This window comes from Pagrus pagrus (genome assembly GCF_965226575.1).
Source record: "Pagrus pagrus genome assembly, chromosome: 6".
NCBI lineage: Eukaryota > Metazoa > Chordata > Actinopteri > Spariformes > Sparidae > Pagrus > Pagrus pagrus.
The window spans coordinates 7,795,552-7,818,502 of NC_140190.1; the positions used below are offsets into that span (position 1 = coordinate 7,795,552).

The 22,951-nt window shown below is 39.6% G+C and overlaps 1 protein-coding gene across 12 annotated transcripts in view; it reads right to left on the bottom strand.

The window, feature by feature from the left end:
• fryl (furry homolog, like) overlaps positions 1–22,951 on the bottom strand; it is a 71,890-nt gene that overhangs the window by 27,634 nt on the left and 21,305 nt on the right. For 10 of the 12 annotated variants that reach the window (XM_084355533.1, XM_084355540.1, XM_084355541.1 and 7 more), the window contains 24 exons: positions 14,235–14,443; positions 13,692–13,745; positions 11,951–12,090; positions 11,710–11,806; positions 10,898–10,977; positions 10,515–10,595; positions 10,214–10,382; positions 9,369–9,461; positions 9,164–9,262; positions 8,060–8,161; positions 5,684–5,728; positions 3,547–3,650; positions 3,325–3,433; positions 3,127–3,213; positions 2,862–3,033; positions 2,608–2,740; positions 2,411–2,518; positions 2,064–2,301; positions 1,803–1,979; positions 1,605–1,691; positions 1,240–1,508; positions 761–968; positions 484–608; positions 328–385 (listed from right to left, as the gene is read on the bottom strand). In XM_084355533.1, coding sequence (XP_084211659.1) covers positions 328–385; positions 484–608; positions 761–968; positions 1,240–1,508; positions 1,605–1,691; positions 1,803–1,979; positions 2,064–2,301; positions 2,411–2,518; positions 2,608–2,740; positions 2,862–3,033; positions 3,127–3,213; positions 3,325–3,433; positions 3,547–3,650; positions 5,684–5,728; positions 8,060–8,161; positions 9,164–9,262; positions 9,369–9,461; positions 10,214–10,382; positions 10,515–10,595; positions 10,898–10,977; positions 11,710–11,806; positions 11,951–12,090; positions 13,692–13,745; positions 14,235–14,354 — 2,955 coding nt within the window. In that variant the 5' untranslated portion in view covers positions 14,355–14,443. The remainder of the gene's footprint in view (positions 1–327; positions 386–483; positions 609–760; positions 969–1,239; positions 1,509–1,604; positions 1,692–1,802; positions 1,980–2,063; positions 2,302–2,410; positions 2,519–2,607; positions 2,741–2,861; positions 3,034–3,126; positions 3,214–3,324; positions 3,434–3,546; positions 3,651–5,683; positions 5,729–8,059; positions 8,162–9,163; positions 9,263–9,368; positions 9,462–10,213; positions 10,383–10,514; positions 10,596–10,897; positions 10,978–11,709; positions 11,807–11,950; positions 12,091–13,691; positions 13,746–14,234; positions 14,444–22,951) is intronic. The other 2 variants (XM_084355537.1, XM_084355532.1) reach the window with 1 other exon arrangement.

Genomic DNA, 22,951 nt, shown 5'->3' on the forward strand with positions numbered 1-22,951 from the left:
ACTCAATTAATCATTTAGTCTATAAAATGTCAAAAAATGTAGCCCAAAGTGATATTTTGAAATCACTTCTTTGGTCCAACAAACAGCCTAAAGCCCAAAGACTCTTCATTTACCATCATAAATGACAATTCAAGCAGCGAATCCTTACATTTAAGAAGCTAGAACAGAAAATATTTGATATTTTTGCTTGAAAAATGACTAAAACGATAAATCAATTATAAAATTGAATTAACAAATTCTTTTTCATTCAACTAACTGACTCATCGTTGCAGTTCTACACAGAACTGTAACAGAAAGGTTTCAAAATTACCAACTAACTGCACTTACCTCAGGTCTTCTTTCTAGAGCTTCTTTTATGATGGGGTTTAGCTCCTCTATCAACTCTCTGAAGGACAGGAAAGTTACAGGTAAATAAACAAAACAAGTATATAAAAGAAGGCACACCAAGGTTTATATATATGCATTATGTTGAGCGTTGTGTACCTGAAGGCCACGGGGTTGGTCCTGCCAAGCCCCAACACAAGAGACTCTGTGATGTCCATGCTCTCAGAGCGCATCATTGGAACAATGTGTTTGAACAGGGAGGAGGGGGACGGAGTGCCAACAATCTATGAACACACACAGGAAGAGCAATGTTATGGCTGAAGAGTAAAAACAGATCAAATCATCTATTTCAAACTTAGAAAATTTGTAATATATTTTTTTATAAATATAGTTAAGATCTTGTAAATTTGTGTGCATTTCTGCATGTGCTCCTGACCTTTGAATCATAACTGTAGCCGCTGTCCGGCGTGGACGCCAGCGTCTCAGGCGGGGAGCAGCGGACGGAGCCAGAGGTGGAGGATGATGAACCCATGGAGGGGGAGGAGGAGGCGGAGCTGCAGCAGAGAATCAGGTAGTTCCTCCAAAGACCAATGTAGGAGTCACTGCTATTCAGACTGTTCAGTTTCTTGGCATTGATGGGGCTACTGTGAGTGGAAACAGGAAAGGTCGGAGATGAATGACGTGACAACAAAAAGGCAGAAAACACTGAACCTCACATGCTTCATATGCCTTTATTTCTGTTGTGTCGGGTCTATTGAGCTAGTACTATTTGGTTTAGTCTACAATCCTAGTACATGATGTCATCACAGAGACACCATCACCTGTCTATAATAAAAACAAACCACACTGACAGAAACACACACAATTACATCAAAGTTCAAACCCAGAGAACAAAAGAAGCTTGAGGAAACATACTTGATGTCAACTTGTGGCGACAGCAGCTGCAGGCGGGTGTAGGCAAACATCCATGCGTAGTTGAGGGCAGTGGGGCAATGTTTGGGCAGGTGCTCCTGCCGCAGGTAGCTGGAGAAGCTGATGACCCAAGGGTCCTGGCCCTGAGTGACGTGGGCAAACACCCAGATGTGTGAGGGGCTCACCACATCGAACTGGTGGCTGATGGGAGAGGAGCTCCACTCTGCTAGTGTCTGCAGATCAATCCCACTGGGACAGTACAGCAGGTTTGTCTACAGAGAAACACAGATGGAGACGAGTTGAGTCTGAGAGTGTTTGAACAAGTTTTAGGATTCTGTAAAGAAGAAAAGGTTTTATAAAGTTTATACCTGGTCAGCTCCTGTGAGATGAATGAAGCTCTCCAACACTGATGCACTTACTCTATCCATGACATCAATGGCTAGTTCCTCATCCCCCTGAAAAGATCGAACAATTGTCAGAAAACACAGTACATGAACCAAAAAAAACTCTACAGATTAAAACTCATTTGACCGTTCTCAAATGCACTGTGAGTCTAAAGTAATTACCTTGCCAATGCCCAGCGCAGTGTGCAGCGCTCGGACCTCCTTCAGGACGTTAACAGCCAGCCTGCGTGTGGCAGGGCGGCAGCTACAGAGCACCACCAGGGCCAAACCCTCCACCACATGCAGCACACCTGACACAGGAGTGCGCTCCAGGGACAGAGAATGACCGCTGCTTGAGCCCTGTGTAAAAGAACTTTGAATTAAAAATCAACCTGAACTTTTCACAGCAATTAACTTAATACAGCTGAAACGTCTTAGACCAACCTGCACGTCGTGGCTCTTATTGCTGCTCTGCACTGCCTGCCTCCACTGGCTGATGAGCTGCAGCAGCATCTTTACAGCGTTGTCCAGCAGGGTGGGATGGACGTCAGTTACCTCGCGGACGATGAAGTAGACAAAGCCTGAGAGAACGTCTTCCCGCCACTCTGGGAAATCCACCATCAGGGCCTGAAGGGTGGTGAAGGCAAGGCCACGCAGCTCCTCATCCATGTGGATGGTTAGCCTGGAGAAAGAGAGAGAGAAAGACATCAAAGGACATGTGGAAGGCCACCTCAGCCGCAGCAGATTGTGTCGTGATGTGTCTGCAGGGAGGTTAAAGGAGGGTGAGTTACTTGGCCAGAAGCTCGATCAGGTCTTGTCTGCTCATGCCATCTGGTATCAGTCTTGGGATGGCGGCCACACACGTACGGAACAGATCGATCTTTGGCTTCCTCTCTCCCCTGTGGCACAAACAGCTGATGAGTACCACACACGGAGCCATAACAGTAACACAAAAATAGCTGCATGAAACCAGACTGTGTTAACATACGTAATCATGTCCTCTGGCTCCTTGTTGGACATCTGCACATTGGTCATGCTCATGGAGCGTCCCACTTCCTTGTCCAGGTGTCGCAGGATGTTATCTAAGGCCTTTCTTACTTGTGGGTAGTAAAGTGACATGCCTGGAAACACAAAGCAGAGTCATTACACTCACAGGAAAACATGACATAACACAGATATTATAAACTGTAAAAATTTCCCTCTTTTAATGAAAAAAAGACAACATTCAAGAGTCCAACCTACCTATACACTTGGCCTCTTCGTCAGTGAGGGTGGTGTTGAGAAAGATCTTTTTGACACGCAGGGTGTTGCCAGAGGGCATGATGATCCCTGTCGTAGGCATAGGAGGCTCCCCGTCTTTCTGCTGTAGGCTGTCAGCGATCACCAAGAAGGCCCGCAAACCGATATTCATCCTCTGGCAGAGCGAACACAGAGAGAGGGTGAGAGGTGAGAATCCACCCACACTGTCTCCAATGCTATCAGAACCTGAAGTCTTGGTCTACTTTACCTCTGGATTGATGGCAAATGTTTTGTGAGACTTGCCCACACACAGGAGGTCATAGATTATCTCCTTCATAGCAAAGTCCAGTCTTTCCTGTAACAACCAACAAAGCAGCAATCACTCACACACAGTTTCTACACGGTGTATCTCTAAGTTTAACTCGGCTTTGAAGTCAAGGTATGTCTGTCCATGCTCCAAGCTTACCTGAGCTATGAATTGGATGATCTTGACAAAGATGTTGAGGGGTGTGTCCCTGGGCACCACACTCCGTGAGCCTTTGGGAAAAAGTGCTGAAACGATGCTGAGTAGTCGACTAGTGGAGGGAAAAAGGGGCACATCTTACGTTAATTTAGTGCTGAACAACAAAAGCCAATATTTAAACAACTTCTACGTGTGTGTGTCTCTGTCGGTGGCCCTGGAACTGACCTCTGCGTGACTGTATTACTCTCACACTTGATCCTGATAATGTAAACCCAGAGCAGTCTGTAGAGCGATTCCAGCGCCACACGGGACATTTTGGGGTCTTTGTTCTGTGGATGTAAAAAGAACAATATGAGCCACTCGATTGAATTATGGGAATTTCATTACCCACCTGTGAGACTTGTGTGACCAGATTGTAGCTTTCTTGGGAAACTCCGATCAAACACAAAGCCGGAAAAATGTAAGTAGAAGCTAATGACGGGATAATTTTTCAGTCAATGACTGATATCTGAACAGTTAGTCCACATGTTTTGATGATCATTTAACTCGACTGACAGTCATTCTCAACCAGAGAGAAACATCTTTAGGAACCAAGTCATTCATACCACTTTAATGCTGAATTTAATTATTAATCAATGAGTGTGTGCTGGAACAGAAGACATCCAGCCAATATTTCAGGAATTGTTTGGACGGACAAACCAAGTTACCTGCTGTGACAATTATCCATATAGTTATCCATGCCCATAATGTGAGCAACCATGTCCTTCGTGTGTAGTATGGGCATGGTGCAAGGATTTCCACATGTCAGCTTTACCTTATTGGCATGATGGAGGTTTGTGTTCTGCCCAATCCTGCATTAAGCATGTATGGCCTAAACCTCTCCATCTTTCTTTCAAACCACTTCACTGTCGCTGCATCTCCCTTTTACCAGTCCTCCATCCTTATATCTAAAACAGTTTAACATACACATGTGGTACAGATAAAAAATGTTTACAAAATCAACTTGGAGTTAAAAGACATGCCGTCTATCGTGTAACTCATGATGAAGACACATTTTAAAAACAAAGATCATCACAGTCCAGCCCTGCTCCCAGATTAACACATATCTCTTGCTGCGAGGGCACAGAGGTAATGATAATGGCACGTTATTGCCAAGGCCGAAATCTCAAAACCGGAAATAAAACCAAGAAAAAAGTGCCATGTAACCATACGTCTCATCTTTCCATCTGTGACGCAACAAATCACAGCTGCGCAGAGCAGCAGATCACTGAACACAAACAAATGACGTCTCCAATGTCAACCAGGGCTGCTCGAGTTCAACACTTTGAAATCCTCACAAACATTTTTGTGATGTCAAATATAATAATCTGTAAATGACAGGGTGAATAAGTTAATTCAATTTCTATTTAAAGAACTCACACCATCAGTTGTACACTGACTTTTATCAGACATTAACTTTCTCAACTTATGCTCATAAATTCATTATTCATAAAGTAATAGGCTTATTTTTTTCCATCCAGTATGAAACCTTACATCCTCTTCTGAACACTGAATCATGATGACATAATCACACGCATTTATTTAAACTGCTTACTTTGGCCAGCAGTAATCGTGTAAATGCGTTAATTACAGTAGGGGAGAGAAACCCTATTGCATGAAAGAGCTAGATTTTTGCTAGACAAGCTGGGAAAAAAACTCTCTCCTCAGTACTGTGCACTTTAAGGATGTCTGTCACACATTGTCGCTAAATGTAGCACAGCCACTGCTAACCACAAATACTAATCAATTTATCCTTTCATGCTTCTATGACCTTCTCTAAACCTTTGATAATAAGTACTAGGGAAGCACGATATTGACATTTTTAAATGGTGCATTGATAGTTACTATTATTTTTTTCTGTCAATAACATACTCATGCATTTCATTGCAATACAGAATCTGCAACATTGCTTGGTTATTGTAGTAATGCACATTTAATTTAATGTATCAGTCCTTAAACAGATTGACAACAAATTTTAAAGTAATTACTGCCCTACGCCAATAACATAACTGATATATCACACATCCTTATTTTACATAAACATGTATTTACAATCAAAATCTAAATATATAACTAGATACCAGACAAAAGTCATCACCACCACTGCCCATGAAAACTGACCAGCTCAACAACAAAGCCTTAGGCAACATCACATATTCCTCTTCTCTACTTTAATGTGCAACACTTCACTGTCACTACACAGAACGACTCACTACCTTATCAGCCCGGCAGGCAGAACTGTGCTACCCTACGTCCTGGTCAGGACCTGGACCGTTAAAAGGAGTGGGAGCAGCAGGCAGCTCACTGACGCCAGATAACTCACCTGCAGCGTCTCAATCTGCTTTCGGATGCTGTTGTTAGACGGCATCTGGAGCGAGTCAGTGTGAGAAGAAGATCAAATGACAGGAGACAAAGAATGAAGAGGTTTGGGGAGGGACACATGCAAGTTAAAAACAAAAACATAAACTAAACAAATAAGACAAGAGCAGCCCAGACTCAGTATGTTTACTCTTGTCAGTGTGACAAGACACTATTCAAACACCATGAACTGTTTAACATGCCACTTGTGGATCAATCTCTTGAATTATCAGTGGCATGCTAGTAAAACAAAGTAACAGTCCATTTGTATTTGATATGGTATTAAGTATTTGAACACAGAGTGAGCAAAAATCTTAATTTAAAAGTGCAAAGGCAAAGCAAATAAAAGGTGTGCTGTGGTCTGGAAATCAGACAGAAGGACAGAGAAAGTACATGAAAAGCAGGAGTGGATTTAAGAGGAACACAGGATGATGAGGAAAAGGACACTTAACGATGACTTAAAGATTTAAAAAAGCAAACTAAAGAAAACTGTCTGTTTCACCTACGAAGCCGGCAAGCAGTGACACCCAAATCAGACGTCCATTCAAATCAATGTCAAGCACACCCAGAATGCAAACTGTCGTATTTTAACCCTGTGGGGATCAGACTTATAGGTATGGTTACCCAATTATGTCATACATTATAATCTCCATTAGTTACTAAAATCACTTTCCTTTTCCGGTTTCAGGAAACACAGGTAATAAGTTAAAGTAGTGATAGCTACTAGAAAGTCTACTCGTCCCCATTTTTCAGTGGAATAAATAAAATGAGCGATGGAATGCTACTCGGTACATCTACTCAAGTACTGTACTTAAGTATAAAGTACAATTTTGAGGTACTTTTACTTACCCACTCCACTACATTTTGGGACACAAATAGTGTACTTTTGAAACCACTACATACATTTGATAACTTTAGTTACTCATGACTGTGCAGATTGAATGCTGCATCAGAACCAAAGCTGTGCTATTTAAAAATTATTTTATTTGATCTGCAATCGGATTAAAACAATAAAAAAACACTAATTATGATAATCTGCAAAAATGTATTAATGGATTATTAACTGCCAAATGAATTTTGATGTATCCCGATTACTATATTGTGAAACCCTACTGTAAACTGAAAGTCTTCCTAACAGCTGTTTTATTGTATTTAACATTTTTAAGAGCAGCCACAGGGTTAAAAAAACACAGGTTGGACAAGAAGCCCTAAATCACTAAAATCATCACTACACTTGAGCCATCACACAACCCCTAACATGATCCCAGAATCATCGTTGCCACTCAGAAGACTGTACGATTAGGATTTTCGAATCAAGGAGATCTAAAACAATCACAACAGTGAAAAAGATTGCTGGAATGAGATCACTGAGAAGACAGACGGCCATTCAAAACCATCAAAAAATCACCATCACAAAGACGCTAACAGAAGTCTATTCACCACAAGATCATACAATCTCCACAGAGTGCAATCAGTGCAGAATGGAGAGGACAGTCATCAAGTCAGTCAGTCAGTCAGTCAGTCAGTAATTTGGTCAATAAGCTTCTGGGTTGATCGGCTCCATGATGGTCAGGGACAGGAGGAAAGTAGGTTTGATCTGTTTGAAATTGGTTTATAAGGAGTCATTAATAGACCTGAGTTAAAACAGCACTTGAGATAACATATTATATGCAAGGTGCATTAGCTAAGATGAAGGACATTTTATAGGTTGAATTTGCTGCAACACATCGATTTAGTCTCTGTGAAATTAGTTGAGGTTACACTGTGATTATTAGTGTCACCTAATAATCTTTGATTTTTATGTTTGTATTTTGTCCACTTTGACCTTAAACAAAGACACTATTATCAAATCAAGTGCTATTCCTGTCCAGATCTGCTTGTTGATAATGGAGGGGAAAGAACATCATGATCTTTAGACAGAACCACGGAGCACACCCTTCACAACCAAGATAACTGTTTCAATCGGTCATGTTAAAGTACATACAACAATAGAGCATCATACTTTTTTCATAAAGCATCATAATACCTACAACTCTTTTCCTTAAACTATAAGAAGTGCTAATGTCTTGACAATTAAATCACTTGTGAAAAAAGAGGGATGTTGTGAGCTTGAATTTAGAGAAATAACTAATAATAAACACTTTATACTGGCCTCAAGCAAACACAAATTTTAGGCTTCATAACAGGAGTCATAAGACCTCTGAGGTTTAAGCTGACTTGTCAAGCCAAGTACGGTGTCCTAAAAAATACTTTCATCTGAAGAATACAGTCTTTGAGCTACTCTTTAGCGCCCAAGAGTACAAACTTGGATTTGGGGTGTAAAGGCTCAGGCTGGCAGTACCTTTAGGTGTGAGAGGCAGTTCTGGAGGAAGATGTGCCAGTTGTTGAGGAAGAACTGCTTCTGACTAACACACAGCAAGCAAGTCACCAGGGGATACAGAGCCTGGGGAGAGAGATAGAGGCGTCAGCATAACAAATGCAAAAGGAAAAGTTTTTGAGTACAAAGTTTCAATGTTTTGTATCCACATTTGTAATTCAGAATCTGAAAAAATAAATATCACTATCCCTTTTTAGAACTGTCAAAACTCAACACTTTCTGAATTTAGGATGGCAAAGACCCTTTTCTAAATTCTGCATCACTGGTGTTAGGCCTGCAATGGCGATGATAATGAAGATGGGGAACAACATGGATACTGAAAAATACTATGATTCAAATGTTACTCAAACTTTAACTGCTGGAGAAGCTTCCACTGATGTTAACCTGCTAGAGAAGATAACACCAGTGTTAGCATGTTGGAGAAGCTAACATTGAAATTTCTCTATGACACAACTAATGCCTCCAACTCAAAGCTAAAATTCAAAACCTGTTGGTTTTTAGGTCCTTACAGCGAGCTAGCTAGCCAGTGACAAGTGAGGCAGCCATTGTCATAACACAGGCATAAACACAGATGTCATGACAGGACAAGCACTGATTGAAGAATTGAGTTTACAATTCTATTAGGATTTCTTGGTAACATGCAAGCTCTGAGAAAGGATAGGAAACTACAATGAGTTCAGGAATTGCTTCTGTGAGAGGAAGATAGGAATTTTCCAGTTTTTAAACATCCAGCTAAGAGAGGACAAGCAGTTGGGACATTTTTCTATAATGAAACCCAGAATTATTACTAAAAATTCTGCATACATACATTATAAAGAATATATTAGATACAGATATGATAAAACATTTTTGGGGTTGTTACATAACACAATGGACCAACAGCAAGGTTGTGCTTATTGAGGATTATGTAAGTCGATAATGTTTGGATGATAATGATGCTGTTGCGTAGGCATGCTGTTGCCAATAGAAATATTGACAAAATACAGGAAGAGTGAAAAACAATAGGAGAAGGAAGTAGTAAAGGGGTGGGCAGGAAGAGAGAAAAAACTAGGATGGCATAATTATTACCAAAGAGTGCTTCTTTCTGGAACTAAGGTCAAATGTTGTCTGGTACAGCATCTCCACAAAGTTCTTCAGGCAGGGCACATTGACTTCATTCTTCACCACCTGAGGATGAACGGGGTCATTACCATGGATCTCAAATGGACAAAATTACATACAAAAGTTTATTTGTGTAGAATAACAACAGAAATTGTTTTAAAATGTCACTCACAGCTGCGACAGGGATGAGGATCTCGACAAAAAGGCCTGCTAGAGCGTGCTTTATGTCCTTATCCTTGACTTCCAGGAAATACTGGGCACACTCCTAGGAAAGGACACCAAAGGCTCAGAAGAATACACGGCGGATAGAAACATAAAACAAACACAAACTGGCAAGAGATAATAGAGTTGGACATAAAAGCTAAGGATTAAGACAATACTGCCAAAACTAATCCAAGTTTATGTTATGAACTCAGACTCAATCAGGATTAGGCCTTTCACGATAACTACTATTGTTGGACATATATTTCCCTAGGAATAATTGTAATAATCAACACTGTTGTCATTTTTAAGACCGTTTCATGCCACTGATATAATGATATTGTCATTGATATTGTATTGACTTAAAAGATATAGACTTAATTGTAATGGATTCTGTTCTGTACTTAAATATTAATACACAATATAAATATCCTTCATTGGTCAGGCTCTAAAAGATAACCATATGGGTAGACATCATGATATACACAATGAAACATAAACCACATTAACACATTAGGAAATCACAGAGAACAGAGAGTGTTTTCACCGCTGTATAAAGATTAATGAAAAAGCCAGTCCTCCATTCACAGCTCTTCACAGAGTCTGAAACACACATACACTCACTTCTTGGCAAACCTCACCTTTGATCATTACTCATCTGGCTTTATGAGCCACTGCTACAGAGAGCTGCTGAGTTCGAACAAAGGCCCGGCGGTAAAACAAAATGTCTGGTGCAATTTAGCAAACAGGCACATCAGCCACACTGACTGTAGGTACACTGTGACAAACGTGTATAAATAAACAGCTATAATTTACCTGCATAAACTGAAATGAGGCCTCAAAGTCCTCCACTGGGTACATTTTGACCCGGAAGAACTTCATGCCCATGATGAGACTGATGATGCTCTGGACTACGTAGGGACTTTGCTCTTTTTGCCTGAGCTCCTTCAGTTCTGTGATGAACTTCTTCCTCACTGCCTGAAACCTGAGCACACACAAAAGATATAAATCTCCAAAAACACTCCCCAACAGAGATGAGAGAGGTTAAGGCATGACTGAGAATATGATAAGTTGTAAATAACTGTGTTCAGATAACAGGCAGAAGAAGCTTTCTTACTTTGACTGTGTAAGGACTCCAATGACCTCTGCGTACAGGTCTGCGATGATGTGCACATTGCCAGTGTTGGGGCCACAGTACCTGTCAATTGAAGCATTTAACATCAAGTCTTAAACAAATAGCTGGCTGTTTGTGTGGAAGTCATTTTCCTAGTACTTTGCACATATGCTTACTAGAGTCTGACTGTGCTTTGTTTAAGTGTCATTAATGATACAGTTTAAAGAGACAAAATGATTTATAGAGCCAGCCTATTCAAACAGACAAATAAATGACTGACTCTCTCCTGCAAAGCAAACGTGAGAATACCACAGTCGAGTATGTATTCATCAGCACTTTTTATTCATCTGTGTCACTGGCTTTTCTGTGTGTTGACTCTCACTTACCCCTCTTTGTGTTTAAAGTGCTTGAATGCCAGGTTCAGAACTTCATGTACTAAAACATCTGGCACTGGATGAAGAGGAATCTGTGACGGAAACATGGAATCATTGGTCTTATTAGAAGCATTGATAAATCCTCATTCTTTCTCTTTGCTACCATTCATTGCCCTCCCTACAGGAGCAAAGCCAAGGACAACTTAGCTCTGGTCTCTGGGGATTGGCTTTTAGTTCTGAATGTTGCTTAGATTTGGACAGACACACTCAGTTGAGAGTTGGTCTGTTGCCACTGTGTTTATTTACTGTGTCCCCCTGTGGAGAAAGACCTCACCAACAACACTGCTGTTCATCTCTGCACCACAGAGGATAAGTACATGAAAAAGTAAAAACCTATTAAGCAATTCTCTTATCCTTTTTTTATTCTGCAAACTAATAAGTGGTGAATTATGCACTGTAAGTTAAGGAAATCTCATCACTTGATTAGAAATAAAAAGGTAGACAAAGTCTTCTGCAAATGTGTAAAAAAAGAGAAGAAAAAACTCTGTTTGAAATGAAATCAGAAACCAAAGTGAGAAAACCTTGGTCCTGTTTAGCAAGTGTGAAGGTAAAGCTATACCAATGCTATGTTCAACAATGTGCTTGTTATAAGTTTACTGATCCACAATGGATATCACTTCAACAGGACCACAGAACCAGAACTCCAAGAAAATATCATTAGGTCAAACAGGTGCATGTAACATGACCCCAGAAACCAAACTGTAAAATACTTTTAAATAGGTATTGTAAATGAGTTTACAAAAGCAGAGTGTCAGAAACCTCACCTGTTTTAGAACTTCCACTGAAACTAAACAAAAAATGAAATCTATGGCTAAGTCCCTTCGTTCCAGAAGGTAATCTTTATCCCGGTGCTGTTCGTCTCTACAAAAGAGGGAAAGAAAATAGTTGCATACAATGAGGTTTTGAGCACATCTTAAAACCAACAAATAATTGTAATCAAATATTAATGATTTGTTCATGGGGGAAAATAAGGATGAAGAAAAAAAACAAAGATGAGCATCTCACCCTTTGGACTTGGTACTAGAGCGAGGCCTGTACTCATAAGACTCGTCTTCAGTGCCACTCTGCCGCCGGTACCAGTCGAACAGTGTGCGCAGTAGGGAGGGCAAACAGTGTTCTGCTATTGAGCTCATAGAGCTTATTAACTGGAAAACAAAAACACAGGAACATTAGATTCACTCAGTAGTATTAGTACTCGCCACCATATTCTTTGCATTTCTAATGCAAAATTAAAACACATATACGTGTCAAACATGCTAATAAATTGATTAAATTGTGAGAAGAATGTTGTCCAACAGGCAATAATTAGAGCATATATAGGGTGAGTATAGATTGGATGTTTTCTCAACTATTGGGTGACATGCTGTAGATATTGATTGCAATTGGGAGTGTGGTGTTGGATGACATGTTGACACGTCATAAGTGCTGCTACAGTATTGAGCAGCTCCACTGCACATGTGGCTCTGCGGTGTTCACATGTGAAACTGCAGAAATAATTAGCTGTCCTCCGAATACCTCATCAGCAACGATGACGTCATACTGTGCCTTTTAAACCTAGCACTGCATAACAACTGATCATATTGATTTATAATGCTCAGTATGTTGATGTATAATAACAGCTGTATTCTGATGATAAATCAGTGAACTCTATTACTAATGAGTGAATACAGAAAACAACAAATCAGCACTTTAGCAACTCAAGAGCACAGGGAATGTTTCAGACAATACATAAAACATGAGAGGAGGTGGTCAGTATGCATAAACTATTGAAGTGTGTGTGCGTGTGTGTGTGTGTGTGTGTGTGTGTGTGTATGTGTGTCTGTGCGTGTAAGGGCCAGTGCAGCGTGATGAGGGAGGTGGATGATGGATGCTAGGCAGGAGAGTTATGCAACTGCTCCCTCTGCCCTTATGGCATCGGGCAGATACACTCCAGCACCCAATGCTGATTTAGTAGCTGAGGATGACACAGCGATTCTACACTCTCACTTTTTTGCGCTCTCTATACCCACTTTCTCTCCCTCACTCACAATGGGGACAGCTGGATCTATAGCACCATATCCTCGTTGGCTTTGTGTTGTGCTGAACAAAGCATTCTGCAGCAGGCGGGCCCATTGTATAGAGTCCTGCACCAGCTACAGATGAGGGACAGACGGGCTATTGAGTGGGTGGAGCTGGGGATTCAAACACTGCGCACACATACAGAGGGACGAAAAAAGACTGCTGGTGGTCCCAGGAAACGAGAATGTCACTTTAATACACCTACATGTGATTATAGGAGTGAATCTTTACCGGCCTCTGATTAGTATTCACCTGTCAACGATTCTCGATGCATGTCGATCTATCTCAATGTATCGCATCCACAATTTTCTATATCACTGTACATGGCTACTTTTTCATCGGTTCATACAAGCAGTCGGATTAATCTGTTGTTCTATTATTTTCGAAAGTTTGCTCAAAAATTCAGACTACAATATAAAAACTGCATATTTTCAACACCAACATATGTGTGACTGTCTAAATGTTAAAGAGGGACATTGCAACGTAACAGCGTATTTTTACAACTTTGTTATCCAACAGAGGCTGGAATCAACAATCAATCTTAGCAGGCTATAATTTTGTGTTGACTGTTGACTGTCACCGCATCAATTGCATAACCTCCCGTATCCACATCACAATGCATCTGAGACTCAAGATATTCACACCCCTACATGTGATACATTCTGGTCACTACTACGGCTGTACTGACCTGGTCAAATTGTGCATCTTCTCCTCTCTGGAGGGATCGGGACAGGGGTTTCTCCTGTTAGAGAGAGAAAGAGATCAAGAATAAGTGTGATATGAACCCAGCAGAGATACTGTCAGTATTTGCACAATAGCAGATTGCTGTCAGTCAAGCAGCAGGCCTGAGAATGAGTAGGCAAGTGAGAGAGAACACTAAAGTTTTACGGTGGTGCATAAATTGAATGAGAGTGAGGTAAGACTTCTATCAGTCTGAGGTTATTACCCTCCCAGGATCTCCCACATAAGAAGAGAAATTAGCAAAATACAGCGAATGAATGGAGGAACAGGCCAATCAATGGACAGTTAAATAATTTTATAATTTGTTTAACACATATACATAAAAATATGGGCTTCTCCTGATACTGTTTTTCCTGAAGTGCTAAGGGCATGGCAGTTAGTTACAAAAGAGAGGAGGTAATCTCAGCAGTGTGTGCCACATCACGTGTCGTGTATCGAATTTCATTTCCTGTGTTTCTTGACACCAGCTTCCACCCCCCTGTGGACTTACCAGCGGCTCCGCCATCACCATCTCGATCTTCTTCTCAGCCAGCACAGCAAACTCAGCAAATAGACTCTTGATGACAAACTCCCCGGGCTTCAGCTCGGGGTCGATGGTGATGCTCGACATGGCGGCGATGTTGTGTTTCTCCCACAAGAGGGGAGTCACCGAGGAGGGGGCACGGCGTCTACTCACGCTGCTGCTGACTGGTGCAGAAGCTGCAGAGAGGACAGAGGGTAAAGGTTAGGAAATAATACAGTGGGAGGCAAAAGGAACAGGGTCAAACAGAGAACACTCTTGTAAAGTATGCAGTGTCATGCTCTACTTCTAATCCAAACAGGGGAAGAGACATTTCCTTAAGAGGCAAATTGACCAAATTGATGAATGCAAGACAGAGATATTCCACTGCTGACTAGAGCAAACATTCAAGCTCCATTTGATGCCAAGCCTTTAATTAGGAACTCATTTTCTGAACTCGTATAATGGGCTCAAATCACCTTAAAACAAACAGAAGCATAATTACAAGTACTATTAGAACTATGTCATTAAGTATCAATTTTCTAAAAATCTTTATATATGTTTTTATGTTTAAATCTAGGGAATTCATTTTTACAACAAGCTCTTCAACAATGTTGACTTACACATGAAAGGAAAATTGTTTAAGAAGTAGTTTGACATTTTGAGCAATACCTTAACCTCACATTCTTGCAAAGAACTAGATGAAAAAAATGATACAACTCTTATGTCTGCACACTGAATATAAAGATAGCAGCCAATAATCTTAGTTTAACACAAGACTGGAAATTAGGAAACAGTTAGGAATGTCACGCCGTTATTCTGTCTCATCATTCTGTATTAATCTCTGTGTAAAATGGGCTAAAATCCACAAATCAGCACATCTAAAGCTCACTTTCACTTTACACTGCTAAAAATGATGCGCTGTTGTAATGGTGGGTTATGTGCGAAACTACTTCTTGGCTCTTTGAAACACGAAAATAAGAAGGCCATCGCTGCTGTGACCTCATTTATCAAAAAGATTATCCAGAAAGGCATTTCTGGTTTTAGAGCACAATGCTGCGAACTGTCATGTCATGTCAACAAACTTGTGATGAACCCAGCTGCCCTTACTGAGAATGTAGAAGCTGACAAGATGAACAGGGTGTTGCTGTTTTTCTTTGAGATATTTCTTCATTTAGAGCAGATAGATTGTGATATTCCTTTTTCATATTGGCACATTTGCCAGATTAAGTACCAACCAGAACATTGAGACAAAACTTTTACAACTGACAGGAATGAAGGTGCAGCAGTCATCTAAAAAATGTACTGGTAACAAGAAAGTGTAAATTATTAAATAGAAAATTACTCAAAAGTATGCCTTTATGTCATTTGTGACAATTAAGGGCTTTAACAGAGGCCATTAAAAGATAAGTGGACTTGGCTGGATATAATATTAACATGATATCCATGGTTCAACTTGCAAAAAAAAGGCAATCAAGGTCTCTTGTGTCCAGCTGCGTCACTGTGTTTAAAAGGATGACTTTGCTGTTTATCTGGATTTCTCAACATTTTCTTCTGCTTTTATCACATAAAATGCTTGCCGCAAATGTAAATTAGTCACTGGGAGGATGACTGAATCCTGGGTTAAATGTCAATTGTGGGCAGTGTTGCGTTACTATAGTCGTAGCATTAGATTTATCACATTTCTATCATATAGAGCCAAGTGTTTCACAATTTCTCACAACCTCTACCTCTATAACTGTACAGTGCAGTCAAATAATTGTAGGAATGGTTGGTTAATCCATTTTTACAGCCTATTTTAAACAGTATTTAAATAAGCCAAAACTAAGTAAAAAGGAGGAGTGAAGAAAGTTCAATGGTGTGGAAAGTAAAACACTGGAACATTGAATGTCCACAGAGCTCCTTCAGCAAAATTTAGACAGCCTACCTGAGACACATTCATCCAGGGTGACCAACCCAGAGCTCTCTGCACATTTGCATGTACCACAGATCATTTGGCCATCCTAATTTAAATAGTCAAATCTTAAGGATCTGGGTTTGGGCATTTTGGGAGATGGCAGAAAAACCGAAGCCCACGGCTTTGGAACAATGACATATAAGTGGAATGTTCAGTTGTTGTTGATAATTTATAGTTTCAGTCATATTTCAAGCAAAAATGTTAAACATTTGCTGGTTACAGCTTTTTGAATGTAATGATTTTTCTGCTCGTCTTTGTCCTGTATGATACTAAATTAAGAGTCCTTGGGTTTTAGACCGCTGGTTGCACAAAAGAAGAAATCTGAAGATGTCACTTTGGGAAATTGTGATGAGCATTATTTTTTGATAGTAATGACAGAAAATAATTGGCAAATGCCCCACTACAAACTTTGGTTGCCCTAAACCGTTTGCCATGTAGGGTAATTATCAAATCCAATCCTTTTGTACAAGATCATAGAGACTCAACAATCTAATAAACATGAAACTCAAATTGTCATCAACTGAATCATTAATAATAATGAATCCAATTAAGACAATGATTTATATCTTATAGCATCATAAATTGACTTATCTTAACCTAAAGACATATACACATTTTACTGCAGGTCAAAAGAAGTTTTATGAGTCTCTAAGATAACTGAAGTCAATTAAACCTTATTCGCTCACACTGCTGTTTAATCATCTGGGGTGTTTAATAGGTAAGCACACACGCACAGACAATAAATTACCTTAAAAAGCACTTAAGTACCAGCTCCGCATACCCATAAAATAAAATGAAATGCATGAAGATTACATAAGCATCATGAAACGCTTGCCTATGTGCATGCTTAGCCAAGTTGCCATCTATTCAAAAGGCTAGACTTCATAACATTCAATAGTGCTCTGAGATTTATGCCTCAGCTGGGATACAACTTCCAGTCTAGTCAACAATAGTTCCAGTCCAGCCAATAGTGAACTGATCCTTTACCTCATTCCCTCCCAGGAAAAGCCTTGTTCTGTTTCTTCCTGGTTGTCACAGAAACAACACACCATTCTTAGCAGTCTGAATACCAACTGAGGAGCAGAATTACAGGAAAGAATATGTTTTTCAGCAAAGGAAAAACATTCATAGCTCGCATACGAAGCTCTTGAGCATGACAAAAATGTGCTCAAATTGTGACATACTATGTGCACTGGTCAAGAAGCTAAGTTTTTTTATAGGATGACTCACTTAAATGATACCCACTTTCTTGTATTCAGACTATTCTTATTCTCCAATCAACTACGGTAACCAAAGGTTTCAGTTATCAAGTAATATGATGCAGTACACTGATGCATTAAGTCGACTGCCTACAATAAATGCAAACTGTGTTGGAACTGAATGTTTTGTTTGTTCAGTTTATGAGTGAATACATACACTTGATCTGATGCACTAGATTAGGTACTCTACTACACTGGATGTGTTAATATTAGATTAGATCAAGTTAAATAACGGGCTCATTTAAAAATGCTTTGGTTGTTATAATTGACTAACTGCACAAACCTACATGGAGGCAATACAACAATCAATCATTTTAATTCATATTCAAACATTCTATCAATTATTCTTCAATTCAACTGATTGTGATTTAGAAATCTATAAATTGTGAAAATATAAAGGTCAGTTTACGCCATACATTAGGAAAGTAGCCACCATTTTTAGTATTTTATTTAATAAAATGTAGAATTACCTATTAAAATAAAATGTAAATCAATTTAAATAATATATCTCCCATTAAAAACCCAGGACCTTATCTTAAGTATACTTTAGGCCACCATTTGTTCCATCATCTCAACGAAAACCATGACCCTTCCTTCCCCAGCACCGTTACAAAAAGTAAAACAATGCAAAATTACATGGAGATATTCTTGAGAATATTGTAATTTCATCATTTATCCAAATTAATAGTTGTGATAATTATCTATAGAGCAAATTGAGGTGTTGAGGTGGCAGGGGCAGTGTAGTAGTAAGTATTAGCTGTGTTGTGCTCCTCATGTTGTCCAGCAGCACAGAGAGCCTTTCAAGCATTTCCCTCTTTGTTTACTGTGCTTCACCAACACCCCCAATGATGTCACATAGCCAGCTCTTAATACCCAATCAGTGCTGGGTGCGCTACCCCCTCCATCCTTCTTTTCTCTCCCACCCTGGGCCAGCTGGATTGTTGACTGGTTCACACACAAATGAATACCCCGACACTGTACTTTTCCAGTTAACGACTAAATAAGGGAACAAAAAAAAGTAAGGCATCCTTTTCTGGGCCAAGTCTTTGCATTGCCCCTCCCCTCCCTCGCTGTCTCTCTTTATCCCGAAGACATGCCAGTCATTTGTGGCATGCCAAACTATGATTCCCTTCACAAGCTGACCCCGCCGCACAAATCTTAGTAAATGACTGAAAAACTGCAGGGTTGCTTACAAAATTCTCACGGTTTAAACCAGGAACTGAACTGACTGAGACTAGTGACTCACTCATGACCCTGAGGTCATGTTCCTTTTCCTATTCAAATCTAAATGCAAAAGCTTAAGCATGCTTTGCTATTAATATGTAAAAAAGAAAGCTTGCCCTGTGATCAAGGGCTTTGAAGAAAGCAGTCAAGCTTTGGTTGTATTTCAAGTACAATGCCATTTTGTGTAACGATTATTTTTATTATCGATTAAACTGTTAATTATTTTCATGATTGTTTGATTAATCGTTGAGTCTATAGTATGTCAAATAGTAGAGCACAAAGTGACTTGTTTTGTCCAACTAACAGTCCAAAACCCAAACTCTTCATTTACCATTAGAAATGACAAATAAAAGCAGCAACTTCTTGAAAAATGATTGAACATTTAATCAATTATCAAGATAGCAGGCAATTCATTTTCTTTAGATCGACTAATTGATTATTCATTGTGGCTCTTTGCTGCCGAACTCCCGCTGGTTGTGGTCAGTGCTGTTTACACACTATTAGAAATGGGGAAAAAAGCAGATTTAAAGAAGTGAAACATGCCTTGGTTCTTTAGGTTATCAAGGCTGAGAGAAACTGAGAAACAATTAAGTTTTTTCTGGCTTCTGATTTACCAGTTGTTCAGACTTGGTCTTCTACCTAACATATCTTCATGCCATCCACCAAGATACAGTGTCTCTTTGTTCTGTCTCAGCCTGGAACATTTTCTATCTGCTGCACAAGAGAACACTTAATATCTACGAGATTCAAAACATCTCTACCTAAAAGATGGACAGTACTGTAACTACAGTTGTGATAGAAAGAACTACTGAAGTGCCGTATCAGAAAATGTTTTGTTTCGAGAGGCCTATAGCCCCACTCTGCCAAAGTTCCACAGTTGTGCTGAAGAAACGAAGCACCCCGCAGGATTGCATAACTATTAGAGCAGTGACTCCACCTTGTCACAGTTATAATAAAGCCCTCCCAAACGCCTGCTCACTTCCCCTATCAGGACAACCAGCAACAACAGCACAAACACACACATACTGCTGGAATGCAGGGCCAGGAGTGTGTCCATTTTTTATTTTTTTTTTTCAGAATGAAACAAAGGAGTCACTGCCTATGTTTATGTGGTGTGGCAGCGTCAGTTCAGCTATTGTGTCTCAACATGCTCAGCCTCTGACAAGTTACTACTAGTTAACTCTTCATCTATAATACTTCAAAATAAAAAAGAAGCTAAAAAGAAACAGCACAACTTATGTGTTACCAGAAGCTGATAATACATTAGTACAACACAGGAAACCAATATGTATGCTCCATTATGAATCAAGCATCGATTTAACAATAAAGGGCTTAACTGTGACCTCACCATATGCATTATTTATTGAACATATTACTGGGTGTTCCAACTAAACATGAACGTCTCCATGTCTTGGGACAAAGTACATCAATGTTTCACATTCAACATTTTCAGTATTCATAGCACAGAGATAAAAACATCACATAGAAACAGTGAATGGTTGGAGGTTGTAGCAGGACAGCTTAGAGAGGGTTTGTGAAATTAGGCCTTCTTTGTTTGAGAGGCCCAATGAAAAAACTGGCACTGAGCACAGGATAGAGGATAGAGGAGAGAGGGGAGAGAGGGGGTGGGTAATTAGAAAGAGGGCCAAATGGAAGAAAGCTGTTTACTCAACAGGTGGATGTTTTTACAGCTACTTTGTAAAGCTATTTATTGAAAAGTAAGACAAGGTCTAAAACCGTGTTCAATGGTAAAAAAAATCCCAGTTAAACTGAAATTAGGTGAGGGGAAGGTGATTTCACTAATGTAATGCAGACCCTATTTCAATGTTAGGAGTCATTTACTATGTAGATATGAGAGAGGATGCCATATCTACTGCCCCCCACTCAGTCTTCACACATCTGGAGAATAAGAACAGCTATGACAGAATGCTGTTTGTTGATTTTTAGTAAAGTTTTACAGAGGAGCAAAAGAAATCATCCTGACTGGAAACATCATAAACTGGCAAGGTTCATTCAAAGCCCAGGACCTGCAGGCTCTGCAGCAGCTGATTAAAACCGCCCAGAACATTATTGGTATCCATCGACCGAGCATCAGTGAAGGGATGATCTGCCATACCACCAGACTGCAGAGCAGCTTCACTCATCAGGCACTCCATTTTACTGAGTCCATAGTAGGCACACAACTTTTTGCTAAAAGGCCCACAATGCATCACATGTTTTCTCACATCTAGAACAAGATTTGTAGGCAAAGGCATCTCTGCAGCACCTCTGAACTCCTTTATAACTCCATTATCAAAATAATTGCAGCTACTGTGATTTGGACATTGCACTCAGCCACAGTGTGATTTTGATAATAATTGTTTGTTTGTTTAATTGTGCTGTACCATTCGTCATTGTCTGAAAATATTAATTTTCTGCGCATTATGGAGTAAACTACAGATGTGGAGTATTTCAGCACCACATCACTGAGACTGCTCTTAAGGTTTTTATGTTTTACATTTGAATGTAGTCCACTGACAGACATTAATAACCTGGGTTTGACATTCGGAAGTCCTAAATTGAAGAAAAGATCAGTCCAACCCATTCACTCAAATTAAGCAAATCAACACAATTTCTTGTTATGTCGATGACACTGAAAGTGCTGTTTCTAATGATGATCAGTCAGCTCATTCCTTAAACATATGGCTTATTTAGCACCCCAACTCGATTTCCTGTGTAACAATTTCTTCTGACACTAGCACGCATAAGGTGCTTGTTTTTTTATTTTTTTTTATTTTAGGCAGTCCACCTCCGCTATAATACACAGCAGAAAATTAATTAACAAGACAGCTTACATTCTCAACTGGTCAATCCAAACTTTGTCTAAGTCCTTATAAATCAATAATTGGTTTAGGACCAAACCACATCTCCAATCTAATCTTTTCTGATCAAATTTGGCCTGCTGATTGTGCCCAGATTAAAATCCAAACACGACAGAGTCATTTTATCTAGAACAAATTCAAAACCTCCATATCCAGAACAAACATGGACAACATGTTCCCAACAGCTCTAAGTGCATGTTTGTGTGTGAGATAGAGAAATGGAGGAAAAGCTGACGCAATGGTCTCATCAACATCTAAAACACAAAAGAAGTCTTAAACCTTTGATCAGTCAGTCTGATTTGTACTCCGACAACCTTTGCCTCAATTTGCCCTAGAGTAGATGATGTCACTTTAATGTCTCTGGAATCATCCCATAACCCAATTAGGACAACTCAGGTGATCCCTAGAAAAAGGCAAACCATACATTCCTTTTTCGGACAAGAGCAATGTTTGTGTGGCTAAGGTTCTGCAGTCGCAGTCACAGTTAAAGCTCTGGTGAAGGCTGTTCACCCCAAAAAGCTGTGTGGAGAGTCAGGTCTGTCAAATCAGACACACTTCAAAAACATGAAGCATCAAAGCTGCAATGTGATCCAAATATAGCTGCAACGATTTATCAGTTAAATCTCATCTAATAACTTGATCAGTGAAAGTGGTTGAGATAAATTTTTAAAGAAAAGAAAGTCAAAATTCTAATTCCACCTTCTTAAATGTCAGTATTTTCTGTGTTTTTACTTCTCCATGACAGTAAACTGAATATCTTTGGGTCGAGGACAAAACAAGTCATTTGAGGACAAATTTCTTGAGCTTTGGGAAACTGATCGACATTTTTTTGCCATTTTCTGACAAACAACTAACAGATTAATTGAAAAATATGATTGACATATTAAATGTCAATTAAAATAATTGTTAACTGCAGCCATAGATCCAAACATAAACACAAGCACAAGCAACACAAACACATACCAACACTGAAATTGAAACACTTATTCAACAACAGCAGTTATTTTTTTAAAACTACATCAAAAATGTTTCAGAAAATTAAATAATCTAAAGTTGCACGAGAAATAGGGTTGTATGTTATTATCAAAGCAGGTAAAATTGGACTGATGAATCAGCAGCGGCAGCTGGAAAATTCAACCTGCTGTTTTTTTCTTTGTCCATCACAACATTTCGTCGAGACTGGGAAGCCAGCGCCTTTTTGATTTCTAATGTAATATGGGCTGTATGGGAAGCTAATAATAGGAGAGACCCAGAAGACGGATCAATAGTAGGGAAACATTAGCTGCCCCAGAGGGAAGAGAGAGAGGGTTATAAAAGTAGGAGGAAAAAAGGGGGGGAATGAAGATTGTGTTGGGTGAGGGACTAAAAAGAGAGATTTGGATGTTGAAATTAAAAAAAGTTGACAAA